At 43.5% G+C, this 26,364-nt stretch overlaps 1 protein-coding gene across 6 annotated transcripts in view; it reads left to right on the top strand.

Annotated features, from left to right (window-relative positions):
- The window catches only part of BPTF (bromodomain PHD finger transcription factor), a 1,198,927-nt gene that overhangs the window by 107,144 nt on the left and 1,065,419 nt on the right, over positions 1 to 26,364 (top strand). For all 6 annotated transcript variants that reach the window (XM_069199907.1, XM_069199908.1, XM_069199910.1 and 3 more), the window contains exons 4-5: positions 5,916 to 6,122; positions 11,743 to 11,925. In XM_069199907.1, the coding sequence (XP_069056008.1) occupies positions 5,916 to 6,122; positions 11,743 to 11,925 (390 nt within the window). The remainder of the gene's footprint in view (positions 1 to 5,915; positions 6,123 to 11,742; positions 11,926 to 26,364) is intronic.

The following is a 26,364-nucleotide window of genomic DNA, read 5'->3' on the forward strand; positions in this document are numbered from 1 at the left end:
GCTTTCTTTTTCACCTCATTATAGTCCACCACAATTGCCTTCTCCAACACATTCATGATACTCACATGGAGAATAGACCCATGGGATCTCTATGACCCTGATCCCATCCTGGACAATGATCCAGACCTTTACCCAGCTAAACCTTCTCCTCCAGAAGACACCACTGCCTACATACAAGTAATATCTAGGGCAGCAGCTTATCATGGAGTGGTTATGCATTCTGAACCCCTGGAAAAAGACTTTTTATTTAACATACAGTCTTCTACTCATTCCAGATACCAGTGTCTCCCAATGTTACTAGGAATGGTTAAACATGCAGACCAATTTTTTTAATGAGCCTCTCAAAGCTAGGATCATCACCCCTAGAATTGATAAAAAGTATAAGCCTGCTCCCACTGACCCAGACTGTCCCACTCATCAAGTCCCTCCAGACTCGGTAGTAGTCAGTGCGGCAAGGAAAAGGGCAAACAGCCAGTCATCAGGAGACACACCTCCTCCTGATGAGGAAAGTAGAAAATTTGATGCAGCTGGGAAGAGAGTTGCCACACAAGCAGCAAACCAATGGAGAACTGCCAGTTGGGACGAAATGCAAGATCTTATACAGCATCTCCCAAAGGAGCATCAGAAAAGAGCACAACAGGTGGTGGAAGAGGGGCAAGCTATCCGCAATAACCAAATAGGATCTGCCCTTGATGCTGCTGATACAGCTGCAAGGAGTGTCAATACAGCCATCACAATTAGAAGACATGCATGGCTATGCTTCTCTGGTTTTAAACCAGAAATTCAAAAGGCAATACTTAATATGCCTTTTGACAAGAAACATTTATACACCACACTATATAGAGGCTCCTTTTGCAGTTTAGAGGAGGGTTTAAACCACAGTCCTTTGAGGCTTCCACCTCCCAAACAAAACAGGGACAGCAAACCCAGTATCAGAGAGCGGGTTTAGAGGGTCCTATAGAGGACAGTATTTCAGAAGCAGAGGTAAATTTCAAAATTCAAAGCAAACCACACCACAACCTAAACAGTGACTGAGGGGTGGGGGGGGGGACAGGAGGGGGCACTACAACAATTCCACTCTCATTGGCAAAATATCACCACAGACAATTGGGTATTATCAATTATCCGCAATGGCTGTTGCCTAGAATTAATCTCACCCTCCCAAACATTCTACCAAGATACCACAAGTTGTCCCCAGAACACACTGTTCTGTTGCAACAAGAGGTACAATCTCTACTGTTAAAACAAGCAATAGAATTAGTTCCACATTCTCAACAAGGAACAGGAGTATACTCATTATACTTCCTCATTCCTAAAAAAGACAGCACTCTCAGGTCCATCTTGGACCTCAGGCCCCTCTATCTATATATCCTGTCAGAACATTTTCACATGGTAAAACTGCAAGATGTTATTCCACTACTACAAAAAACGAGATTACATGACTGCTTTAGACCTCAGAGATGTGTATTTCCACATACCCATCCATCTAGCTCACAAAAAATACCTCAGATTTGTCATAGCACGAAAACATTACCAGTTCAAAGTGTTGCCATTCGGCATAACAACAGCTCCAAGAGTGTTCACAAAATGTCTAGCAGTAGTAGCAGCCTACTTAAAAAGACAGCATATCCACGTTTTTCCACATCTAGATGACTGGCTAATAAAATCAAGCAAATTTGCACAATGCCAACAGCCCACTTGTTAGGTGATAGAAACCTTGCATACCCTAGGTTTCACTCTCAATTATGAAAAATCACATCTTCAACCAGGACAGGTACAACCTTACCTAGGTGCTATCCTAAATACTCAAAAGGCCCTAGCTTATCCAAATACACAAAGGATACAAGCTTTCCAAAATCTCATACCACACATACATCAAAATCAACAATAATACTGTAAAGTTTATCATGAGGATCCTAGGAATGTTGGCATCTTGCATAGCCATAGTTCCACATGCAAGACAAAACACAAGGCCCTTACAACATTGCCTCTCACAACAATGGTCTCAGGCACACAGTCAACTTCAGGATCTAGTGTTGATGGACCGCCAAACACACATGTCCCTTCAATGGTGGAATCACAACAATCTAATCAAAGGGCGGTCATTCAAGGACCCTGTGCCTCAGACCATAATCACAAGAGACACATCAATGATCGGTTGGGGAGCACACCTCAACAATCAGACCATTCAATGGCAATGTGAAACAGCTTCATATAAACCACCTATAACTGTTAGCTGTTTTTCTTGCTCTAAAAACGTTTCAACCTCTTCTCAAACAGAAGACTGTTCTCATAAAAACAGACAACATGACAACCATGTATTACCTCAACAAACCGGGTGGGACACACATCAGCTGTTTCTCCTAGCCCAAACTATATGGAAATAGGCAATTCACAATCACATTCATCTATTAGCACAATACATTCCAGGGATAAACAGTCAGCTGGCAGATCTCCTAAGCAGAAATCACCAACAAATACACAAATGGGAGATTCACTCCCAAGTACTTCAAAAGTACTTTCAAAAGTGGGGAATACCAGAGAGAGGGACCTATTCGCAAAAAGTGAAAAACGCAAAATGCCTAAACTTCGCATCCAGACACCCACATCCTTTATCCAAGGGCAATGCTCTATGGATCGATTGGTCAGGCATATTTTCTTAAGCTTTTCCCCCTCTTCCGTTCATTCCTTGTCTGGTCGACAAACTGAGTCAAAACAAACTCAAACTAATACTCATAGCACCAACCTGGGCTCGCCAACCGTGGTACACAACACTGTTGGACTTATCAGTAGTACCCCCACATCAAACTACCAAACAGACCAGATCTGTTGACACAACACAAACAGATCAGACACCCAAATCCAGCATCGCTCAATCTAGCAATCTGGCTCCTGAAGTCTAGGAATTCGGACATTTAAACCTTTCACAATAGTGTATGGAGGTCATTAAACAAGCGAGAAAACCTACAACAAGACATTGTTACGCAAACAAATGGAAAAGATTTGTTTGCTACTGTCAGATTAATCAAATTTTGCCACTAAATGCCTCCACACAAGACATTGTAAGTTATTTACTACACTTACAAAAGTCAAATCTAGCTTTCTCTTCCATTACAATCCATCTCACTGCAATATCTGCCTATCTGCAGATCAAATTAATAGCTTTTTAGAATCCCAGTTACTAAAGCATTTATTGATGGACTAAAAAGAATCATACCCCCAATGACACCACCTTACCTTCGTGGAACTTTAATATTGTATTAACACGACTCATGGGCCCACCATTCGAACCCATGCATTCTTGTCAAATCCAATTTCTAACTTGGCAAGTATCCTTTCTAATAGCCATCACATCACTTAGAAGAGTGAGTGAAATACAAGCATTTACTATTCAAGAACCCTTTATACAAATACATAAACATAAAGTGTTTCTCCGTACAAATCCAAAATTCTTACCAAATGTCATATCACCATTCCATCTAAACCAAACTGTGGAACTCCCAGCCTTCTTTCCACAACCAGACTCAGTGGCTGAAAGGGCCTTGCATACATTAGAAATAAAAAGAGCACTAATGTATTACATTGACAGAACGAAACAATTTCGTAAAACAAAACAATAGTTCGTAGCCTTCCAAAAACCTCATGCAGGTAATCCTATATCCAAACAAGGCATTGCCAGATGCATAGTTAAATGCATTCAGACCTGTTACCTTAAAGCTAAAAGAGAATTACCCATTACACCAAGGGCACATTCCACTAGAAAGAAAGGCGCCACAATGGCTTTTCTTGGAAATATACCAATGACAGAAATTTGTAAGGCAGCCACCTGGTCTACGCCTCATACATTTACTAAGCATTACTGTGTAGATGTGTTAGCAACACAACAAGCCACAGTAGGACAGGCTGTATTAAGAACATTATTTCAGACAACTTCAACTCCTACAGGCTAACCACCACTTTTGGGGAGATTACTGCTTTGTAGTCTATGCACAGTATGTGTATCTGCAGCTACACATGCCATAGAACGGAAAATGTCACTTACCCAGTGTACATCTGTTTGTGGCATGAGACGCTGCAGATTCACATGCGCCCTCCCACCTCCCCGGGAGCCTGTAGCCGTTTTTAGTTGCATGAAAATTGTAAATTTATAAATAATTATTATTTTAATACACACTATGTACATACATTGCTACTCCATTGCATGGGCACCTCTAGTATACTCTCAACTCCTACCTCACCCTTTGCGGGGAAAACAATATAAGATGGAGTTGACGCCCATGCCCAATGGAGCCGAAAGGGAGGAGTCACTCGTCCGTGACTCAAAGATTTCTTCGAAGAAAAACAACTTGGAACACTCCGAGCCCAACATACATTAGACATCAAAAGAGCTTTAATGTACTATATAGACAGGACTAAACCGTTTAGAAAGACTAAACAACTATTTGTAGCTTTCCAAAAACCTCATACAGGCAATCCTATATCCAAACAGGGTGTAGCACGATGGATTGTAAGGTGCATCCAAACATGCTATATTAAAGCAAAAAGACAGCTTTTAGTTACTCCCAAAGCACATTCTACAAGGAAAAAGGTGTAACAATGGCTTTTTTAGGGACTATACCAATGGCTGAAATGTATAAAGCAGCCACATGGTCGACACCACATACATTCACTGAACACTACTGTGTAGACGTATTATCACAACACCACACCACGGTAGGTCAAGCCGTTCTATGAACATTTTTTCAAACAACTTCAACTCCTACAGGCTAATCACCGCTAACTTATGGGAGGACACACTGCTTTGTAGTCTATGCACAGCATGTGTATCTGCAGCTACACATGTCATTGAACAGAAAATGTAACTTACCCAGTGTACATCAGTTCATGGCATGTTCTGCTGCAGATTCACATGCACTCTCCCTCCTCCCCGGAAGCCTGTAATCATTTAAGTTACAAACATTTGTACATATGTATATACATTTACATTTGCATGGACATCTCTTACTTTATACTATCACTCCTTCCTTTACCCTCTGAGGGAGAACAATCTAACAATGGAGTCAATGCCCATGCGCAATGGAACCGGAGAGGAGGTGACTCGAAAACATGTGTGTTGTGTGTGTCTCAACATTTGCTTTTCAGCACTCGCCCTACGTGTCCTACACTCTAAATTCTGGGCACTCTTGCTTGTGTTCAGTTCAGTCTTCTTAGGGCATGGTTCTCCCAGCACAGCTGTCCCCGCTGGGGCTTGTATGTCAAAACAGCTCATTGTATGTGTCATTTTGCCAGTACTTTTCACACCATTTATCATTTATTTTTGTTGCACGCTCTGATGTCAAACACTCTTTATATGTTAAGTATGAAGGAGTTCTCATTGTATCATCATTGGCAAAATAGTACAAATTGTGAAGTATTTTTAGCCACTGTGTAGATACAGCTATCCTCCCAGTAACTTTCTTAGCCTGTGCAAACCAGTATTTTTCATTTTCATTTTCATTTTCACTGCTATTAAGTTCAAGATTCAATCCTTCATAAAAGGATTTGTGTTCAGTCCATCTGAACAAAGCCTCTATATCTATGTTTCCAGATAACTGCATCCTTGCATCCCCACATGTATTTCAAAATCTGTAACCTGCATGGCACTCCACAAACCCAGGTAAAGATTGGCCAAGCTGTTATTTAGAACTTGCTAAATTGATGGATAGCTGGCCTAACTTTCACTTGCCCCTTGAGTTGCAATGTGTTTCTGGTAGTTTTGAATAGAAAGGTGCTAGATGTGAAAGTAAAGACATGCTGCAAGCCTTGTCCTGCATCATCTTCTCAGGGTAGTGTTTTTTTTCTTTTATTTACATTTTTTCATAGAGCTCATTTGAAACATTATTTTGTCATATGTTGTGTGTTGTTTATCCACATAGATGAGATTACAGAATCTTTGAAATCTAAAAGAGGAGTCACTGATGAATCCAATGAAACAGAGGAAGTGGGAAAGAATGAAGAAGAAAGCACAGATGCTGTCCAGGTAGATGCTGATAGAGACAAGGATGTGCCGCCGGAAATTTTACAGGACAAACGCCAAGAAGAAAAACCCCAAGCGGATGCGTTTGAAAAACCGACACCTGAAGGTATGGTCTCCCTTGAACTAATTTACTATTCCTGCTGGAGATCCAGTCCCTCATTCTTTAGGTGGGTGTGTCGTGCACACATTAGTGATGTGTGGCTCATCCTTCTTTTCTTCACAACCCAAGGTAATATCGAGGTAAGGCATACTCGACCACACCTGTTTCAAACTCGCTCACTATTTTTATTGCATTAGGTATTGTTTGAATTGGTCATTGAGTTTCAAATATTGAAGCAAATGCAAGACACTGATGGCACCAAAGAAGTTCCTTCTTTGCAGCAGAGATACTTGACGACTCGTGTTACTCACTTCAGGAATCTGCAATCCTAAACGTCAGATAGTATGATAGTATAATGTAATTTTCCTTTGATTTCTTTTGGGTTGCACAAGGACAAATATGGTTCCTCTGTAGACTCACATGTAGACTGTAGGTGGTACATCCTTCTCCGTCCAAGCAGCCAAACTATGGAATTCATTACCCCCAACTATAAGAGCCACAGATAACTTTCTTGTTTTCAGAAAACTACTCAAGAGTTGGCTCTTTCCTTCATAACCACCTTTTTCAAACAACTATGAACTGCATATGCCTATGTGCATAATTTTTTTTCAGATTACATGTATATTTCTATTTATTTATAGTTTCTTTGGAAAATATGTATTTCTATTTATATATAGTTTCTTTGGAAAATATGTATTGCTACTGTCATAACAATAAAATACACACACACTTTTAAACCTGTCTGACTAAGTATTTTTTAATCATGATTCTAATTATGTATTGTATGTGCATAGGTGTGTGTATTCGTGTGTGTGTGTATAAATATATATATATATATGTGTATGTATGTGTATATGTTGTTTCTGTGCTTGGCATGTTTGTGGATCATTGCATGGCACCTGGTTTTTGGGTTGTTATACTAGATATCTATGAATTTCTGCTCTCATTTTATCACACTTATCTACTCATCACTCTTATGGCATGTCTCTATCAAACTATCCTCCATTCTCACTCTGACTCATCCCAAATCCCTTCGACCACTTTCATCTCCTAAATGTGTCTGCCTAAGTTCTTCCCTTCACCTCCACACCTAACTCACCAAATCTCACTCTACCTCTGTGACCTCCCACACAACCCTACTAAATTCTCCTGCATTCATCTCACCCTGCTACTATGCTCTCCCTAACCCTTCCACATACTCTTCCCCCTCCGCCCCCCTTTATTCATCCCAAGCCTTTGGATTGAGTAAATGAAGGATATACTCCCAATTAACACTTCTGGATTTCTTTCCTCCTCCACCCCTCCATTACTCCAGTCAATCTAACTAACAAACTCTCATATCCGCGGCTCAAATTAACTCATAATAATACTAAAACTGTACTCATTATTAAATGATACTAATCCATCACTAATTCTTGTTGGGTTCCGGAGTAGCGTGCTACTCATCGAAAAGCGCTTCGACGCCTCGTCAGGGGTAGTAAGCGCTATATAAATACGATTACAATACAACACAATACATTTGGTGATTGTCTGGGGACCACAGCATTTCTCGTTTTCTAGTTTGCAGAGCTTTTAATAAAAACATTATGATATAGACAGAAAAGCATTGTGTGATTCATGCCATGGTATCACACTGGGTCCTGGTGTTATCCATTTATTTGGGTTCTCAACTTTAATTTAGGTGTAGAAAGCATTGATGAATTCTAAGGTGTTCAAGGAGTTGAATTTACAAAGTCAGGACATGACACTCAAGTTGTTGAACCAGTAAGAAAGTTTCTATAGTTACTTTGACTTTTGTAGAAAGATAACATGCTGCCTGTATGCCACACAGAAGGGGGCATTGAGGCGAAATATTCTAAAACATCTTTAGATCTAGGAGGGTAGGAACATCCAGAGATTCTATCACAGAACGTTTGTCTTTAAACTACTTTTAGTCAACCGAGGGGCTTCCCCTTTAAAGCTCACTATCTGTGGTTCACACTGCAATACCCATCCTGCCAAGAGGAAGTCACACCTCCTCCCATGGCGCAGGGCCTTAGTTCTCCTTAGAGGGTCGTTTACATCTCATCTGCAGGAAGGGAGTAGCCTTCCTTGGGCTACAATTGCTGGTATAAAGCAGAAACACTATTTCCTAAGGTCATGAAGAATGCAGCAACACCTCTGTTGAGCGTTAAAGCCAGAAACATGTTGACTTTTTTTAATTTTTTTAATTTTTTTATTTTTTTTTTAGGACCCGAGAAGACCAGTTTAATTTTTCCTATAATATTCTCTTTTTTTTAACTCTAACTCAAGGGCACTTCAAAGTCCTTTGCAATCCTTGTAGCCAGTTGTAGTTGCACAGCTTTCACTGTTGTTCAATACTCTGCTGCCCTTACCACTCCACTCACTTTGTTGAATACCGTTGAGACCTTTTGAAAACATCCAAAGTTCTCCCCACTTATTGTGAAGAGGGGGTGTAGCCCACACTATGACAAGATGTTATGGAGTGAGGAGGTTCCTAATGATGAAGCATGCCTCCTATGGTGGGTGAGGGACTTTTCCTTTAAAAAAAAGACTACTCTTTCTTTTGCTAGACCTCTCAAGCTAGACCTCTCAAGACTTTTGTTTGTTTTTCTCTGACTGTATCCCTATCGTAGACCAAGGAGTCTTATAGTTTTGTCATTCAACAGAAATGGCTACTGGAAAAGTGGCACCTTTCTAAAGTAGCCCTTTGGAAACTAATCACAGCAAATATGACTTGAGCACTGAGATGGCTCTAACGTAACAATTATTTTGGTACCTGAAGTATCAACTTTGGTAGTTCCATTTGCAAGTTAGCTCCACTTAAGTGTAAGTGTGAGCAACTCCTGAGTAGTCAGTTTCCGCTACCAACCTTTCCACAGTAAAACGACAATTGTACGTTTTTACTGCATAGACACGTTTCACTGAACTCAGGTCTTCCTTTTTAATATCTGCACTACACCTCAGGGCCACTGAAGTCTACCTTAGGGGTGACTTATAAATATTAACAAGCATTTTCAATGCAATGGGTGTCGCATTTGCTCGAGTTAGAGCTATTAGCGTTGTAAATTCCTAACTGGACTTTCCCTGCCACTTCCATTGAAAATGAAAAGTAAAACAGTTAACATAAGTGAGACGATTCAAAATGCCATGGTGGCCATGAGCATGAGCGTGAACGGTAGACACAAAAAGAAAAAAAAAAGTTTGCTCATAGTCAAATGTATTGACAATTTGCAATTATCCTTGTAACAGGAGCAGTCCCAAGGTGGTAACAAAACTGCCCCAAGGAGGGACAAACGTAAAACATTTACCAATGATGAGAAAGGATTTTTGAAAGGCAAGCCCAAGAATGAAAGTGATGGGCGTGCGGTGGGCGTGGTTAAAAAACCATAATTCTTAAAACAGGTCAAAGCGCTTGCGCACTCGTCCTAAAAAGAGAAAGTTTGACTGAGCCAAGTGGACTTTGGAAAGTCAAGATGGCAGTTTTAACAACTGTCTGATGAGGTTGTAAATGGCTGATGTAAAGATACATTTTACTTTGTCACAACAGTGGTGGCACTAGCAGTGCTGCAATATGCTGGTGACACCTAACTTACTGGCCCTCCCAGTACCATATACTGGGTACAAATCAATAAGTTAGCTGGTGCCAGTTGGCATTTAGACAGTCCATTTTAAGAGTCACGGCACATGCACGGGGTTATGGACAGTAGGCCGCCGTGCATTTCAAAGTAATTTCATCAGTATATATCATAGTTAAAAAGTGTGGATGAATCTGCAAAAAGCCATTCTCTTACATCCATTAGGTAATGGCTTCCTCTGGCTTAGTATTGCAGCATCCTTTGAGACTGTAACTATATGGCTACCACTCGGAGGTTTAAAGCCACATTATCAGTATGCCTCTTGGTGGAAAACAGCCATTTGCCTAGACTGTAATGATATGCTGAAGCACATGCAAAAAGACACTGACACAACAATAGCTAGATATAACTTCATATCACTGTGTGTTTTGCAGATGGGTCTATGTGGCTAGTGATTGGATACACCACATTATCAGGTAACCAAAGAAAAAGTACAATACAGCGGGATCATAGTTCTTTTCTTCTAGAGTATTAAGGCTTTACTGAAACAATCCTGCATTTCTCATTGCATGTTTTTTCTCATTGCAACAAATCTGCTTTGGAGCCCTGTACAATATCCTTCTTTCTTTATTCTTCCTGCTTCTGTGTGCTTTATTTCATGAGAGTTCTGCTCTTTCACCTTTCTGTTCATAACCTTTTAACTGCCTCAAAACTTTTCTACCAGTGATGCCTTTTGCTAACCTCGCCCTGCTTCAGGAGCCACAATAGTAAAACTTGTGTGCAAAATGCTCCCAGTAGGGTCATCACTGCAGAGAAGCTGTTCACCGTGACAAGTAGATTGCTGTTGCTCATATGTGCAGCCTGTTTTAGCCTGTTATGGGTGGTTGGCCAGATGTTTTGCAGTAAAATTGACCTACAAGCATCTTGCCCAGTGTACACTGCTTTTTCGTGGCAAGGTACCACCACTTATTTCACTGTGCAGCCTAATTTCGAGCCAAGAAGTTTATAAGCCACTCACCTGTGCCTCCTGTACACCTTCTCCTGCACCCCATTTATTGCAGGGTGGACAATGACTGCCATTTTTGTGAGAACATGGAGTCTAAATCTTTTCCTTTCTAAAATCTATCCCGCCAACCCAGAGCTACTGTGGCAGTCCCACATCCATTTGTATTTTTTTTCCTTTGTAGAGATGAGCATCACAGTGGGATTAAGGACAATACAAACCCTGAGAAGATGTCAGGTCGGTCAAAACGTACACATTACAGAATAACTTTATAAAGTCCTATGTGACTTTATAAGTAATTAAAATGTCCTGATTATTATTATTTTTATTTTATACGAAACTAGATTCTCTTGACTCTTGTGCATGTCTAACGAGTGCACTCGTTCTCAAAGAACCCCAGCTATTTAAGGCTCAGTGGCCCTCCGTTAAAAGGGGAAATTCAACAATAATGTTCCTTTATGTCCTGTTTTGCTGATAGCAGAAAACGTTTGGAGTTGCTGCCTTCTCTAAAAACTGTTCACCAATGTTTTTACAAAAATGCTCCATGAACTTCACAGACTAATAGGTATTAATAAAGCCAAGGTCGTTTATTGGGCCTGGCTGCGGCCTGGGCTTCTGTTGGAGGTTGGGACAGGAAAGGTGTTATATTAGTGGCTTTCCTTTCAAGCTGTGCTGGCTCATTTGTATGGCTGCTCCCAAGTTTGGTCTGTAATCTTCAAAACTGCGGACAGCACATTGAGGCTACTCAGAGCAGGACAGAGATGATTGAAACTGTAGAGGGAGAGGTCAAACTGCACTGCATTGCATCTGCTGCTTTCACCACCAACCTCACAGTGCACTCCTGGATGGTTTTAAACTTTATAATCTTTTCTTATCCATTTTTTCTGTAGAACATGTTCTGTATAAACCTTCCATTTGCTTTATTGTACTTTTGTAGCAAGGTGATCATTATATTGACATTTTCTTAATATTAAATGTATATTACAAGACGTCCATGAATAATTGTGTATAGAACGTATATTTATTGTAATCATGTCCTCCATAGATTTGGCAGAAGGAGATAAACACAGCTCTGCGATATCAGATGCTAATGAGAGCTGCACAGATCCTCTTGAAGAAAAATGTTCATTTGAAGTCGATGACTCGCCAGTATGTGTGCCTGAATCTGCAGATGAGACCCAGATGTCAGAAAAAAATGTAGAACAAGAGTTCCCACAGGATGAACCAGGTATAGAGCTGAAGTAGACTTTGTTGCACAAGTCTGAGTTTTAACCATATTTTTTCTTCATGCAGCTTTTTTAGTAGTCACAGTCAGTGCTTAATTTGGGCTTGTTGTTTCCGGTCCTGAGCACCGGTACTTATTTTTGAGGGCCGGCGCTTATTTTTCTGCCTAAAGCATTTACTGCGAGCAAAAGACCCATATGGGAAAGACTGAGGAAGAGAAAAACGAAAAAGCATCACAATAGGAGAAAGCTGCAAGAGTGAGCTGAAGGGGCAGGGAGTGGCTTTAAATGGATCGGAGTGGACCAAGATGGCTTCAGGATTACGCTGCCTCAATATTCCGTGTTCGCACATTGTAAGGATATGGCTCCCTGTTGCAGTTACCTCCCACTTTTTGCCTGATACTGACTTGACTGAGAAGTGTGCTGGGGCCCTGCTAACCAGGCCCCAGCACCAGTGTTCTTTCACCTAAAATGTACCATTGTTTCCACAATTGGCACACCCCTGGCACACAGATAAGTCCCTTGTAAACGGTACCCGTGGTACCAAGGGCCCTGTGACCAGGGAAGGTTCCTAAGGACTGCAGCATATTTTGTGCCACCCTAAGGGACCCCTCACCTAACACATGCACACTGCCATTGCAGATTGTGTGTGTTGGTGGGGAGAAAAAGGCAAAGTCGACATGGCATCCCCCTCAGGATGCCATGCACACAAAATACTGCCTGTGGCATAGGTAAGTCACCCCTCTAGCGGGCCTTACAGCCCTAAGGCAGGGTGCACTATACCACAGGTGAGGGCATAGCTGCATGAGCAATATGCGCCTCCAGTGTCTAAGCCTATTCTTAGACATTGTAAGTACACTTGTGGCCATATTAAGTATATTGTCTGAGAGCTTGTCAAAAACGAACTCCACAGCTCCATAATGGCTACACTGAATACTGGGAAGTTTGGTATCAAACTTCTCAGACTAATAAACCCACACTAATGCCAGTGTTGGGTTTATTAAAAAATGCACACAGAGGGCATCTTAGAGATGCCCCCTGTATTTTACCCAATTGTCCAGTGCAGGACTGACTGGTCTGTGCCAGCCTGCTGCTGAGACGAGTTTCTGACCCCCTGTGGTGAGGCCCTTTGTGCTCTTTGAGGCCAGAAACAAAAGCCTGCTCTGGGTGGAGGTGCTTCACACCTCCCCCCTGCAGGAACTGTAACACCTAGCAGTGAGCCTCAAAGGCTCAGGCTTCGTGTTAAAATGCCCCAGGGCACTCCAGCTAGTGGAGATGACCGCCCCCTGGACACAGCCCCCACTTTTGGCAGCAAGTCCAGGGGAGATAATGAGAAAAACGAGGATGAGTCACCCACCAGTCAGGACAGCACCTAAGGTGTCCTAAGCTGAGGTGACCCCTGCCTTTAGAAATCCTCCATCTTGATTTTGGAGGATTCCCCCAATAGGAATAGGGATGTGCCCTCCTCCCCTCAGGGAGGAGGCACAAAGAGGGTGTAGCCACCCTCAAGGACAGTAGCCATTGGCCACTGCCCTCCCAGACCTAAACACACCCCTAAATTCAGTATTTAGGGGCACCCCAGAACCTAGGAAACTAGATTCCTGCAACCTAAGACGAAGAAGGACTGCTGACCTGAAGCCCTGATGAGAAGACGGAGACACCAACTGCTTTGGCCCCAGCCCTACCGGCCTGTCTCCCCACTTCGAGAGAAACTGCAACAGCGACGCGCTCCCCAGGGTCCAGTGACCTCTGAAGCCTCAGAGGACTACCCTGCATCTAAAAGGACCAAGAACTGCTGAACACAGCGGCCCTGTTCCAAAGAAACCACAACTTGCAACAAAGAAACCACTTTAAAAGGACTCCACGTTTCCCGCCGGAAGCGTGAGACTTTCCACTCTGCACCCGACGCCCCTTGCTCGACCTGCGGAGAAACAACACTACAGGGAGGACTCCCCGCCGACTGCAAGCCCGTGAGTAGCCAGAGTTGACTCCCCCAGAGCCCCCCACAGCTACACCTGCAGAGGGAATCCAGAGGCTCCCCCTGACCGCGACTACCTGCTTCAAAGACCCCGACTCCTGGTAAAGACACTGCACCCGCAGCCCCCAGGACCTGAAGAATCCGACCTCCAGTGCAGAAGTGACCCCCAGGTGGCCCTCTCCCTTGCCCAGGTGGTAGCTACCCCGAGGAGCCCCCCTCTTTGCCTGCCTGCTTCGATGACGAGACCCCGGGGTCTCCCATTGAAATCTATTGCAAACCCGACGCCTGTTTGCACTCTGCACCCGGCCGCCCCCGTGCCGCTGAGGGTGTACTTTTTGTGCTGACTTGTGTCTGCCCCCTGGTGCCCTACAAAACCCCCCTGGTCTGCCCTCCGAAGTCGCGGGTACTTACCTGCTGGCAGACTGGAACCGGGGCACCCCCTTCTCTCCATTGAAGCCTATGCGTTTTGGGCACCACTTTGACCTCTGCACCTGACCGGCACTGAGCTGCTGGTGTGGTAACTTTAGGGTTGCCCTGAACCCCCAACGGTGGGCTACTTTGGACCCAACTTTGAACCCTGTAGGTGGTTTACTTACCTGCAAAACTAACAAATACTTGCCTCCCCCAGGAACTGTTGGAATTTGCAGTGTCTAGTTTTAAAATAGCTTATTGCCATTTTTGCTACAACTGTTCATGATATTGTGTTGATTCAAAGTTCCTATGATACCTGAGTGAAATACCTTTCATTTGAAGTATTACTTGTAAATCTTGAACCTGTGGTTCTTAAAATAAACTAAGAAAATATATTTTTCTATATAAAAACCTATTGGCCTGGAATTGTCTCTGAGTGTGTGTTCCTCATTTATTGCCTGTGTGTGTACAACAAATGCTTAACACTACCCTCTGATAAGCCTACTGCTCGACCACACTACCACAAAATAGAACATTAGAATTATCTCTCTTTGCCACTACCTTACCTCTAAGGGGATCCCTTGGACTCTGTGCATGCTATTTCTTACTTTGAAATAGTACATACAGAGCCAACTTCCTACAAGTACATACAGAGCCAACTTCCTACACACATTTAATTGCAGCAGCTGCACGTTTAAGAGGCGGGCTTTTTGCACACTGTCAAGTTATTTACAAATTAAGCACTGGTCACCGCCTTATCCAGAGTTCATGATTCTGGGAAAGGGTAGAGAGCATTGGAAGCAGTGTGCACAAATTATGCGAACATCTGGTTCCAGAAGCCTCATAAGGTATGTTTGCTTAGAATAGTTTAACCTATGTTGTCCCAGCATGCACCAACAGTTGACCCATGTTGCTTTGAGTTTTCAGAAACGATGAACTTAAGCAGTCCTGAATTATGTAATTTATATCATATTTATACTTCATTTTTAGTTTTCAATTTCTTTCGCACAAACCAACTTGTGGATTCCAAAACGTTTCATAAGTAACTTGTTGACAAAACCTGCATGCTTAGAGCTGCCCATGCAGCGCAGGACAATGGACTTTAAGAATGAGGTATGGAATTTAAATAGACTAATCTCCCCAATGCAGCCAGCGTTCTTAAAGTTCCGTTATTGCATACATTATTTTTATTCTCTTCTAGAAGAACCATCAATATTTGTCATCTCTTCTGAATTCCAGGTGCTGCATGATTACACAGGATTACAATTCTCCGGTATTGGGTTATCTTTCATAGGTTTACATGCTTGAATTATTCCCAGTCATCCAAGTGGGAGTCCGACAGTACATAGAAAGCAGCAAAATAAAATATACATTGAAGTTAATGCAGAAGACCTTCACTTGAATAGTTTCAGTGTTATTATAAATGACCCAAAGTCCAGCAACTCAGGCGACAGTACCCTTTAGAACTCTCACCGGAGGCTCCAGTCTCTCAGATCTCTTACTGCACGTCGTGTGAAGGGGATTTCCCTGAGCTGTGCTCACTTTAGAATTTTTCTGATAGCAATTCTCCTGAATACCATTATTTACTTCTAGGACTGCGACTTCTACATCGTATCTACAGCCAAGAATGGTTTATTTTGATCCTCCAGCACCTGTGGAAAGCTAAGGCTCCGTTGTGAAGACTCTCACAAGTACTGCATATACTGTCTTCAGCCACAATACAAGATGAAAGATTGTAAGATTTGTCGAACCTTTCCTTACAAAATCTTGAGAGAGAGAGAGCGGCTTGGCCTCCTGGTTTGGGTTCAAAAGCTTAAGTCCAAAGAATACCCACTCTCTGATGACAGTGATACTTTACAGAGATCTGTGGCATCGAAGAAGAGAAAAAGTACTGTGGAGAGTTTCTTCAAAATAAAATAAGGTGACCAAGAAAATCCATTATGTGGGAGAAAACGAAGAGGACAGTCCATCTGCCTTTAAGAAGGGGAAAGGTCATTCTGAACCTTCCACACTAGCTGCCAGTTTTATTAAGATTTAAAAACTCCAGATCTCTGTCACCATCGACGACTTCAGGAATTTTAGTCTTGTCGATGAGCCCGTTGACAAGTGTGTTGTCAATGCCATCTTTGGGCACACTGCTACCACAGCGACTGCAACGTTTACAGCACCGCCTTGGCCCATGATGATAACGTTGTCACCGTTGACAACGATAACATCGATGAACGTAAAGCATAAACCTGCTTTACCTTAAGCAATGTCCCAAGGGAAGAAAGTGTCAACAAAATCGTCTAAAATTGACCCATCATCGACATGGTCCGCTCCTCAACATCAGGCCCGTTGACATCAGTAAGGAAAGCGACTACGTCAGGGTTGACGGTTTACATCTCTCTGATACTGTTGATGGCTCCATTTACGACTGCACCGACAACCTACATACCGACAACGGCAGCTCCGTCAACGCCAACACGATTGATGACAGCACCGTCAATGACTCACTTATATCCTGCAGGCACACAGTCAACGCCAACACTGTCTACAATACAAACAATTCCTTCAGCAAAACTGTCTTTTCTGCCCTTAACATTGATAAGCGTAGGGTGCAAATCCACACGAGACATTGCTGCCGGCACGTATGTCACCTGGTAAAGTATCGCCTGCAGCTCTAGAAAATCTTCTTTATAATGAAGGGGAATATGAATATTCTGACGATGGGCTGTTTAGAGTGGCTCGTAGCCCTTCTGATTTGCGAATTAAATGCCAGGAAAACCAGCAGTATGAACATTCATGTGTTCATGAACAGTTAGTTGACCAACATCATGCAGGAACCAACAGTACAGATGCTAATGTCACTGATCGCCAATTTACAACTAACGATGCAAGACTACTATAATAGATTCCCCCCAACAGGATCAGCAACTCCACTATCAAGGATACCATTGCAGCGACCACTAACACTAAGTCCTTCCACTAGGGATCAGTCCGAGTTCCAGGTACTGGCAGAACAGTTGCCACCTCCATCTTTTCTTTCCTTGGACTAGGACCAGGAAGAGGGTGATATCCAGGACACTGCCCCACTTCACAATGAGTGGGACAACTACCAGGCACAGACACCATCCCCCTCTACTCCACCACCTGTAGATTCTCTGTGCCATAGATGTTTCATCTACATGGTCTCCTTCCTGAATCAAATCCTGGAATATGTAATGACCACAGACGCGTCACTGGTGGGATGGGGTGCTCATCTCCAAGACCTGATAGTGAGAGGGAAATGGACCACCCAAGAAGCAACGCTCCACATCAGCTTGCTAGAATTAAGAGCCATCTTTCTAGTTCCCAAATCCTTCCTAACCAAGATCAGGGAATCATCGGTTCAGATCTGAACCGACAACATCACAAGCATGCACTAACTCAACAAGCAAGGCGGTACATGCTCACCAGTGCTATCTCTCCAGGTGCAAGATGTATGGAATTGGGCACTTCGACATCACATAACTCTCAGGGCTAAGCATGTTCCAGGAGTGTCTGGCACCCTTGCAAACTCATTAAGCAGGACCACAGCAACCTGTCATGAATGGAGCTCAACCAGACAACCCTCAGTCATCTTTTTCATTGCTGGGGAAAGCCCAGCTTAGACATTTTCGCGTCGAAAGGGAGCAAGAAATTTCAGTACTATGCAAGCTGGCAACCGCAGAAAGGATTGTAGGAAATGCATTTCTGATGGTCAGGAATATATGCTTACGCTTTCCCCCAATTCCACTGATTCCAAGAGTTCTAAAGAAAATGAAGAGGGAACCTTGCCAGCTGTTACTCATAGCTCCCAAGTGTCATCCTCAGAACTAATCCTAAATTTATCCCTACAGTCCCTTTGGACTTTCATCTAAATAAACCAGTAATATTGAAAACTTTTTCCCCAATTCCTCCAACTCCTGCAGAAAGAGCATCACATTCCCTAGATATCAAACAATGTCTCAAATTCTGCATATAAAAGACTAGCAGCTTTTGCAAAGCAGATCAATTGTTTGTAGGCTGTGGACCACTCAGAAAGGGATTTCCTGTTACTAAGCAGACAGTAGCACAGTGGATTGCTTCCGCCATACAGTTTTGTCATCAGCTAGCAGGAAATTCATTGACAAACTAGGTCAAGGCGCACTCCACCAGAGCTGTCTCCACCTCTGCAGCTCTTTTGACAGGTGTTTCTATACAACAGATATGTAGAGTGGCAACTTGGTCTAGAAGGCACACCTTCACTCAGCCCTATTGCCTCGATGCCGCAGATGGACTGGATTCAGCAGTAGGACAAGCATTCTACGTAATTTGTTTTGATAAGGTGAGACACTTATTCTTTTTCCACCTTCCACTATTTAATCTGCATGGCATTTTATATATGTGTGTATATATATATGTTCGATGCCATGTGTAGCTGCAGATACACATGCTGTGCATTATTCTGCCATCTAGTGTTGGGCTCGGAGTGTTACAAGTTGTTTTTCTTCGAAGAAGTGTTTTCAAGTCACAAGATCGAGTGACGACTCCTCTTCGGTTCCATTGCGCATGGGCATCGACTCCATTGTTAGATTGTTTTCTTTCTGCTGTCGGGTTCCGACATGTTGCCTCTCGCTCTGAGATTTTGATTCGGAAAACTCAGAAAAACTCTCTTTTCATCGGTATTGTATCGATCGGGTTATCGTCCATCGACACAGCAGTATCGTCGGGAAAACAACTTTGTTCGCCTCACAGAGTGTGCATGCACAACTCTGGCCTATTCGGGCTGACCACGTGGAAAGCCTCATGGCCCGGACTCCATTCAGATTCTGTCCTCTGTGCCAAGCAAAATACCCCTACACAGAGCAGCATCTGGTTTGCAACCTTTGCCTTTCCACGGATCATTGAGAAGAAAATTGTGAGGCCCGACGATCCTTCCGAACAAAAGACTCTTCGAGACAGGAGGGCACAAAGACTTGAAATGGCGTCGAGAAGCAGCTAACATCTCGACGTAGAGGAAGAAGAACTGATTCAATCAGCGGTCTTGGTTCGGGATTCCGAATCCGAACAGGAATCAGAAGAAGACAGACCGGTCACGGCTGCCCAACATGTGAGTACGTCTGCCCCTGTACCCTCGCAAAAGACAAAACTCAAGGCCTTGGGGACACCACTGCCAGAAGGCCATGGCTCGACCTGAAAAAAGACTAGCGGTGACCAACTTTCCAGTTCGGCACCGAAAAAGGCCACTCCTCCGAAAAACATCGGAGGCAACAAAAAGCTCCATGTGTGACTCCGGTAAACACCATTTTTCGGAGTCAAAGATTAGAAAACCCCTTTCGGAGCCGAAACTTTCACCTGCAAAGTCTTGTTCCATCCCTGAAAAGCATGCTTAGGAGCCGAAAAGGCCAACTTATACAGGGGAGCATGGACTTTCGAAAAAACGTAAAGAAAGCCACAAAACCTCTGAAGAGGAGTTTGAATTACAACCAATACTTTAGGTTATGGATGAAAGACAATCCAGAAACCACATCCATAAGGAAACTGAGAGAATTCAAACAGTAGCTCCTTTGAAAACAAAAAGGAAACTAGCCTTTCAGGAGGAATAGGACACTATGCAACCTCCAGCAAAAGTGCCAAAACAAAAGGAGAAACCACCACCTCCTCAGTCTTCTCCTCCTCTTTCTTCACACCTACCTACCACTCCTCCTACTAGTCCTACACTAGTGCAGTCACCCACTCACTCTTATGACTCACAACAAGACAATGTGGATCCATGGGACCTTTATGATCCAGATCCCATTCCTAGTAATGATCCAGACAGCTATCCCTCTAAACCATCACCACCGCAGGCTAGCACTGTTTACACCCAAGTTATAGCTAGGGCTGCAGCATATCGTGGTGTCATCATGCATACAGAACCCCCTAGAAGAGGATTTCTCATTTAACACCCTATCCTCAACACACTCTAAATATCAATGCCTTCCCGTGCTCCCAGGCATGGTAAAACACGCCAATCAGATATTTAGTGAACCTGTTAAGGCATGTATAATAACACCTAGGATAGAGGAAAAAAAATAAACCTGCACCTTCCGACCCTGATTACATCACCCATCAGGTACCTCCAGATTCTGTGGTAGTTAGTGTTGCCAGGAAAAGAGCAAACATCCAGTCACCAGGAGATGCGCCCCACCTGATAAAGAGAGCAGGAAATTCGATGCTGCAGGGAAAAGTGTGGCATCCCAGACAACAAATCAGTGGAGGATAGCCAACTCACAAGCACTTTTAGCTCGCTATGATAGAGCCCATTCGGACGAGATGCAAGACATAATCCAACATCTCCCCAAAGAACACCAAAAAAGGGCACAAGTAGTGGAAGAAGGACAAGCCATTACTAACAATCAAATACGATCTGCCCTAGATGCAGCAGACACCGCTGCTAGAAGTGTCTATACTGCAGTCACAATACGCAGGCATGCATGGCTCAGATCTTCTGGATTTAAACCAGAAATACAGCAGGCTGTGTTAAATATGCCATTCGATTAAAAAAAAAAAAACATCTTACACCATACAGGGGATCCTTTCGGAAACCTCAGTTTCGAGGTGGGTTCAGGCCACAGACAGCAGAGGCATCCACAGGCAAAACCAGCCTACCAACCGCAATACCAACAGGGTGGTTTCAGGGGCACATAAGGGACAATACCCCAGAAATAGAGGCAAATTTCAGACCTCTAATCAACCTCCACACCACCCTAAACAGTGACTTATCTCATTCCCTTCCACTCCACACCTCTCCTGTGGGGGGGAAGACTATAACAGTTCCACACAAGTTGGCAAAGCATTACCACAGTCAATTGGGTACTATCAATTATCTGCAATGGCTATTGCCTGGAATAGATACACACTCCTCCAAATATTCCACCCAAGTCACACAAACCTATCCACAGAACACATCAGTCTGTTACAAGAAGAGGTTGAATCTCTACTACTCAAGCAAGCAATAAAATTGGTACCACAATCTCAAATAGGGACAGGAGTTTACTCACTATATATTCTAATTCCCCTCAGGCCAATATTAGATCTCAGGACCCTCAATCTATACATCCTGTCAGAATTTTCACATGGTAACTCTACAGGATGTCATCCTACTACTACAAAAACATGATTTAATGACCGCATTAGACCTCAAAGATGCGCATTTCCATATACCCATCCATCCTGCACACAGAAAATATCTCAGGTTTGTCATTCAAGGAAAGCACTACCAGTTCAAAGTGTTGCCCTTTGGAATAACAACCGCTCCAAGGGTATTCACAAAGTGCCTAGCGGTAGTCACAGCCTACCTAACAAGACCACATATACATGTCTTTCCATATCTAGATGATTGGCTAATAAAATCAAACAGTCATACGCAATGCCAAAATCATACGCATTATGTAATTCAAACCTTGCACACACTAGGGTTCTCAATAAACTACCAAAAATCACACCTACAACCAGCACAAATACAACAGTATTTGGGTGCAATACTAAATACTCAGCAAGCTCCCGCATGTCCAAATACAGAAAGAATACAAGCTTTCCAAAATGTAATCACACAAATACAGACAAATCAACAATACACTTTAAGATTTGTCATGAACATTTTAGGGATGATTACATCATGTATTGCAATTGTTCCACATGCAAGACTAAACATGGGGCCCTTGCAACAGTGCCTTGCACAACAATGGTCACAGGCACACGGTCAACTTCAAGATCTAGTGTTGATAGACCGCCAAACATGCATGTCTCTTCAGTGGTGGAATTCCACAAATCTAAACAAAGGGCGGCCATTTCAAGACTCTGTGCTTCAGACCATAATTACAACAGATGCATCAATGATTGGTTGGGGAGCTCACCTAAACAATCACAACATTTGAGGACAATGGGATGCCAAACGCAAACAGCTACACATAAATCACTTGGAGTTGTTAGCTGTCTTCCTAGCACTCAAAGCTTTTCAACCACTTCTCACACAAAAGAATGTTCTCATCAAAACAGACATGACAACCATGTATTACCTAAACAAACAAGGATGGACACATTCATCCCAACTCTCCCTTCTAGCCCAGAAAATTTGGAAATGGGCAGTCCACAACCAAATTTCCCTGTTAGCACAATACATTCCAGGGATAGACCATCAGTTGGTGGATATCCTAAGCAGAAATCACCAACAAACACATGAATGGGAGATTCATCCTCAAGTACTTCACCAAACATAGATCTGTTCGCCACAAGCGAAAACACAGAATGCCAAACCTTTGCATCCAGACACCCACATCCCCTATCCAAGGGCAATGCTCTATTGTGCAATTGGTCAGGGATATTTGCATACGCTTTTCCTCCTCTCCCACTCTGTTTCTAGTCAACAAGTTGCGTCAAACTTCACTCAACATGTTACTCATAGCGCCACCATGGGCACGTCAGCCGTGGTACACATTATTAGACCTGTCAGTGGTAACACACTGCAAACTCCCTGACAGACCAGATCTGTTGACCCAAAACAGAGGCCAAATCAGGCACCCAAATCCCAAGACACTTAATCTAGCAATTAGCCTTTTGAGGTCAGTTTGGATATATACAACTACCATCAGACTGTACAGAAGTTATTAAACGAGCAAGAAAACCCACTACTAGACAGTGCTATGTAAATAAATGGAAAAGATTTGTATATTACTGTCAATCTAAACATATTGACCCTCTAACCGCACCAATACAAGACATTGTATGCTATTTACTTCATTTACAAAAATCAAATTTAGCATTCTCTTCAATAAAAATTAATCTTATGCAATTTCAGCATATTTACAAAATATACAGCACAGCTCCTTATTTAGAGTTCCTGTCATTAAAGCTTTCATGGAAGGTTTAAAACGCATCATTCCACCCAGGACACCTCCTGTCCCCTCTTGGAATTTTAATATAGTGGTTACACGACTTATGGGACCACCATTTGAGCCCATGCACTCCTGCCAAATGCAGTTCTTAACATGGAAGGTTGCCTTCCTAGTGGAAATTACTTCTTTAAGAAGAGTAAGTGAAATCCAAGCCTTTACTCTTGAAGAACTGCTCTTCGAAGTACACAAGCATAAAGTTGTACTAAGAACAAACCCAAAATTTCTTCCAAAGGTCGTATCACCATTTCATATAAATCAAACAGTGGAATTGGCAGTCTTCTTCCCACAGCCAGATTCTGTGGCAAAAAGAGCTCTACATACATTAGATATTAAAATAGCTTTAATGTACTATATAGACAGAACTAAACCGTTCAGAAAGACTAAACAACTATTTGTAGCCTTCAAAAAACCTCATACAGGCAATCGCATATCAAAACAAGGTTTAGCAAGATGGATTGTAAGATGCATCCAAACATGCTACATTAAAGCCAAAAGACAACTCTTAGTTCTCCAGTATTGGGGTATCTTTCATAGATTCACATGCTTGAATCATTCCCCGTCGTCGAAGTGGGAGTCCCACGGTACATAGAAAGCAATAAATAGAGACATTTTCTTTTTTTTTTTCATTGAAGTCAATAGGAAAAAACACATTCAATTGTAGAACTATCAGCCTCTTTAGAAAGAGCCCAAAATTCAGCCAATCAGGCGTGACCACCCCTTTAGAACCCTCAGCACAGAGGCTCAGTCTCTCAGATTTTCTACCGCACGTCGTGTGTAAGGGAGTCTCCCTGAGCTCTGCTCAGTTTTCTATCTCTTCAAGAGAAATTCTTGGAAATTTTCACTTTACTTTTTCTACAGAAGTTTTCCATCATGTCTACAACAAGAAAAGGTCTGTTTAGGCCTTGTGGGACCTGTGGAAAATTGAGACTTCACTGTGAGGATCCTCACAAGGAATGTATCTACTGCTTACATCCAGAGCATAAGGTCAAGGACTGTAAGATCTGCAGGACCTTTCCTAACAAGACTCTGAGGGACAGAGAAGCCAGGCTCCTACTTTGGCTCCAGAAAAGAAAGGCAAGGGAAGCTCTTTCTGAGGAGGAGAGTGACACTTCAGTGACCTCAAAGAAAAGGAAGAGGTCTGTGGAGAGCCTATCCCCTACGAGCAGTAAGTCAGTTAAGAAGCTGCATGCATTTAAGGACAAGCCGGGGGATCTACCTTCAACATCCAAGGTAGCATGTGGCAAGGTTCACTCAGAGCCATCCACACCTGCTTCTTCATCAAAGAAGCTTAAAAGGCCTTCAAGCTCACTGCCTCTGTCGACGTCCAGAAAATCTACACCGTCGACGACAGGCCTTCCTTCGATGACTACAGTGACGGCCACGTTTACGGCTCCTCCATCACCGATGATAGTAACTTTGTCTCCGCTATCATCTACGACGATAACGTCGGTGAGTCTGAAGTATGGTCCGTCGTCGTCGCACACCTTGAAGATCACAAAGAAGCCGACGACGGGTAAGAAGCTGAAATCTTTGCCGTCGACGCATTCATCGACGAGAAAATTCAGAAGATCACCGTTGGTTTCACCGACAAAAGTACCGACGACGCACCTGTCGACGACAACCCCGTCGACGGCAACCCCGTCGACGGATGGCGTAGCAATATTGACTTCGTCGACGACACCTTCGTCGACACTGGCAGCACCAATAGCGACTACACGGACGACGGCTCCGTCGACGCCTACACCGTCGACGAGAACACCATCGACGAGTGCTCCGTCGACGGCAGCTCCGTCGACGACTCTTTATCCTCACTTTGGAACATCTCCTTACCTACCGCAGAGAATTTTACCTGTAAAGAGCAAGTCTTCTTTATTGCTTCCATCACATACATCGCCCAGTAAGGTTGCACCAATTCCTCGGCAGCATCTATTTGCTGAAGATGATGACGGTGATGTTTATTCTGATGACGGCTTTTTTCCGGTGGCACGTAGTCTGTAAAGAAATGGCTCCCTGTTGCAGTTACCCCCCACTTTTTGCCTGATACTAATGCTGACTTGACTGAGAAGTGTGCTGGGATCCTGCTAACCAGGCCCCAGCACCAGTGTTCTTTCACCTAAAATGTACCATTGTCTCCACAATTGGCACAACCCTGGCACCCAGGTAAGTCCCTTGTAACTGGTACCCCTGGTACCAAGGGCCCTGATGCCAGGGAAGGTCTCGAAGGGCTGCAGCATGACTTATGCCACCCTTGGGACCCCTCACTCAGCACAGACACACTGCTTGCCAGCTTGTGTGTGCTGGTGGGGAGAAAATGACTAAGTCGACATGGCACTCCCCTCAGGGTGTCATGCCAACCTCACACTGCCTGTGGCATAGGTAAGTCACCCCTCTAGCAGGCCTTACAGCCCTAAGGCAGGGTGCACTATACCACAGGTGAGGGCATATGTGCATGAGCACTATGCCCCTACAGTGTCTAAGCAAAACCTTAGACATTGTAAGTGCAGGGTAGCCATAAGAGTATATGGGCTGGGAGTCTGTCAAAAACGAACTCCACAGCTCCATAATGGCTACACTGAATACTGGGAAGTTTAGTATCAAACTTCTCAGAATAATAAACCCACACTGATTCCAGTGTTGGATTTATTAAAAAATGCACACAGAGGGCATCTTAGTGATGCCCCCTGTATTTTACCCAATTGTTAAGTGCAGGACTGACTGGTCTGTGCCAGCCTGCTGCTGAGAGACGAGTTTCTGACCCCATGCGGTGAGAGCCTTTGTGCTCTCTGAGGACAGAAATAAAGCCTGCTCTGGGTGGAGGTGCTTCACACCTCCCCCCCCTGCAGGAACTGTAACACCTAGCAGTGAGCTTCAAAGGCTCAAGCTTCGTGTTACAATGCCCCAGGGCACTCCAGCTAGAGGAGATGCCCGCCTCCTGGACCCAGCCCCCACTTTTGGCGGCAAGTCCAGGAGAGATAATGAGAAAAACAAGGAGGAGTCACTGGCCAGTCAGGACAGCCCCTAAGGTGTCCTGAGCTGAGGGGACTCTGACTTTTAGAAATCCTCCATCTTGCAGATGGAGGATTCCCCCAATAGGAATAGGGATGTGCCCCCCTCCCCTCAGGGAGGAGGCACAAAGA

The sequence above is a fragment of the Pleurodeles waltl genome, chromosome 7 (genome assembly GCF_031143425.1).
Source record: "Pleurodeles waltl isolate 20211129_DDA chromosome 7, aPleWal1.hap1.20221129, whole genome shotgun sequence".
Lineage (NCBI taxonomy): Eukaryota > Metazoa > Chordata > Amphibia > Caudata > Salamandridae > Pleurodeles > Pleurodeles waltl.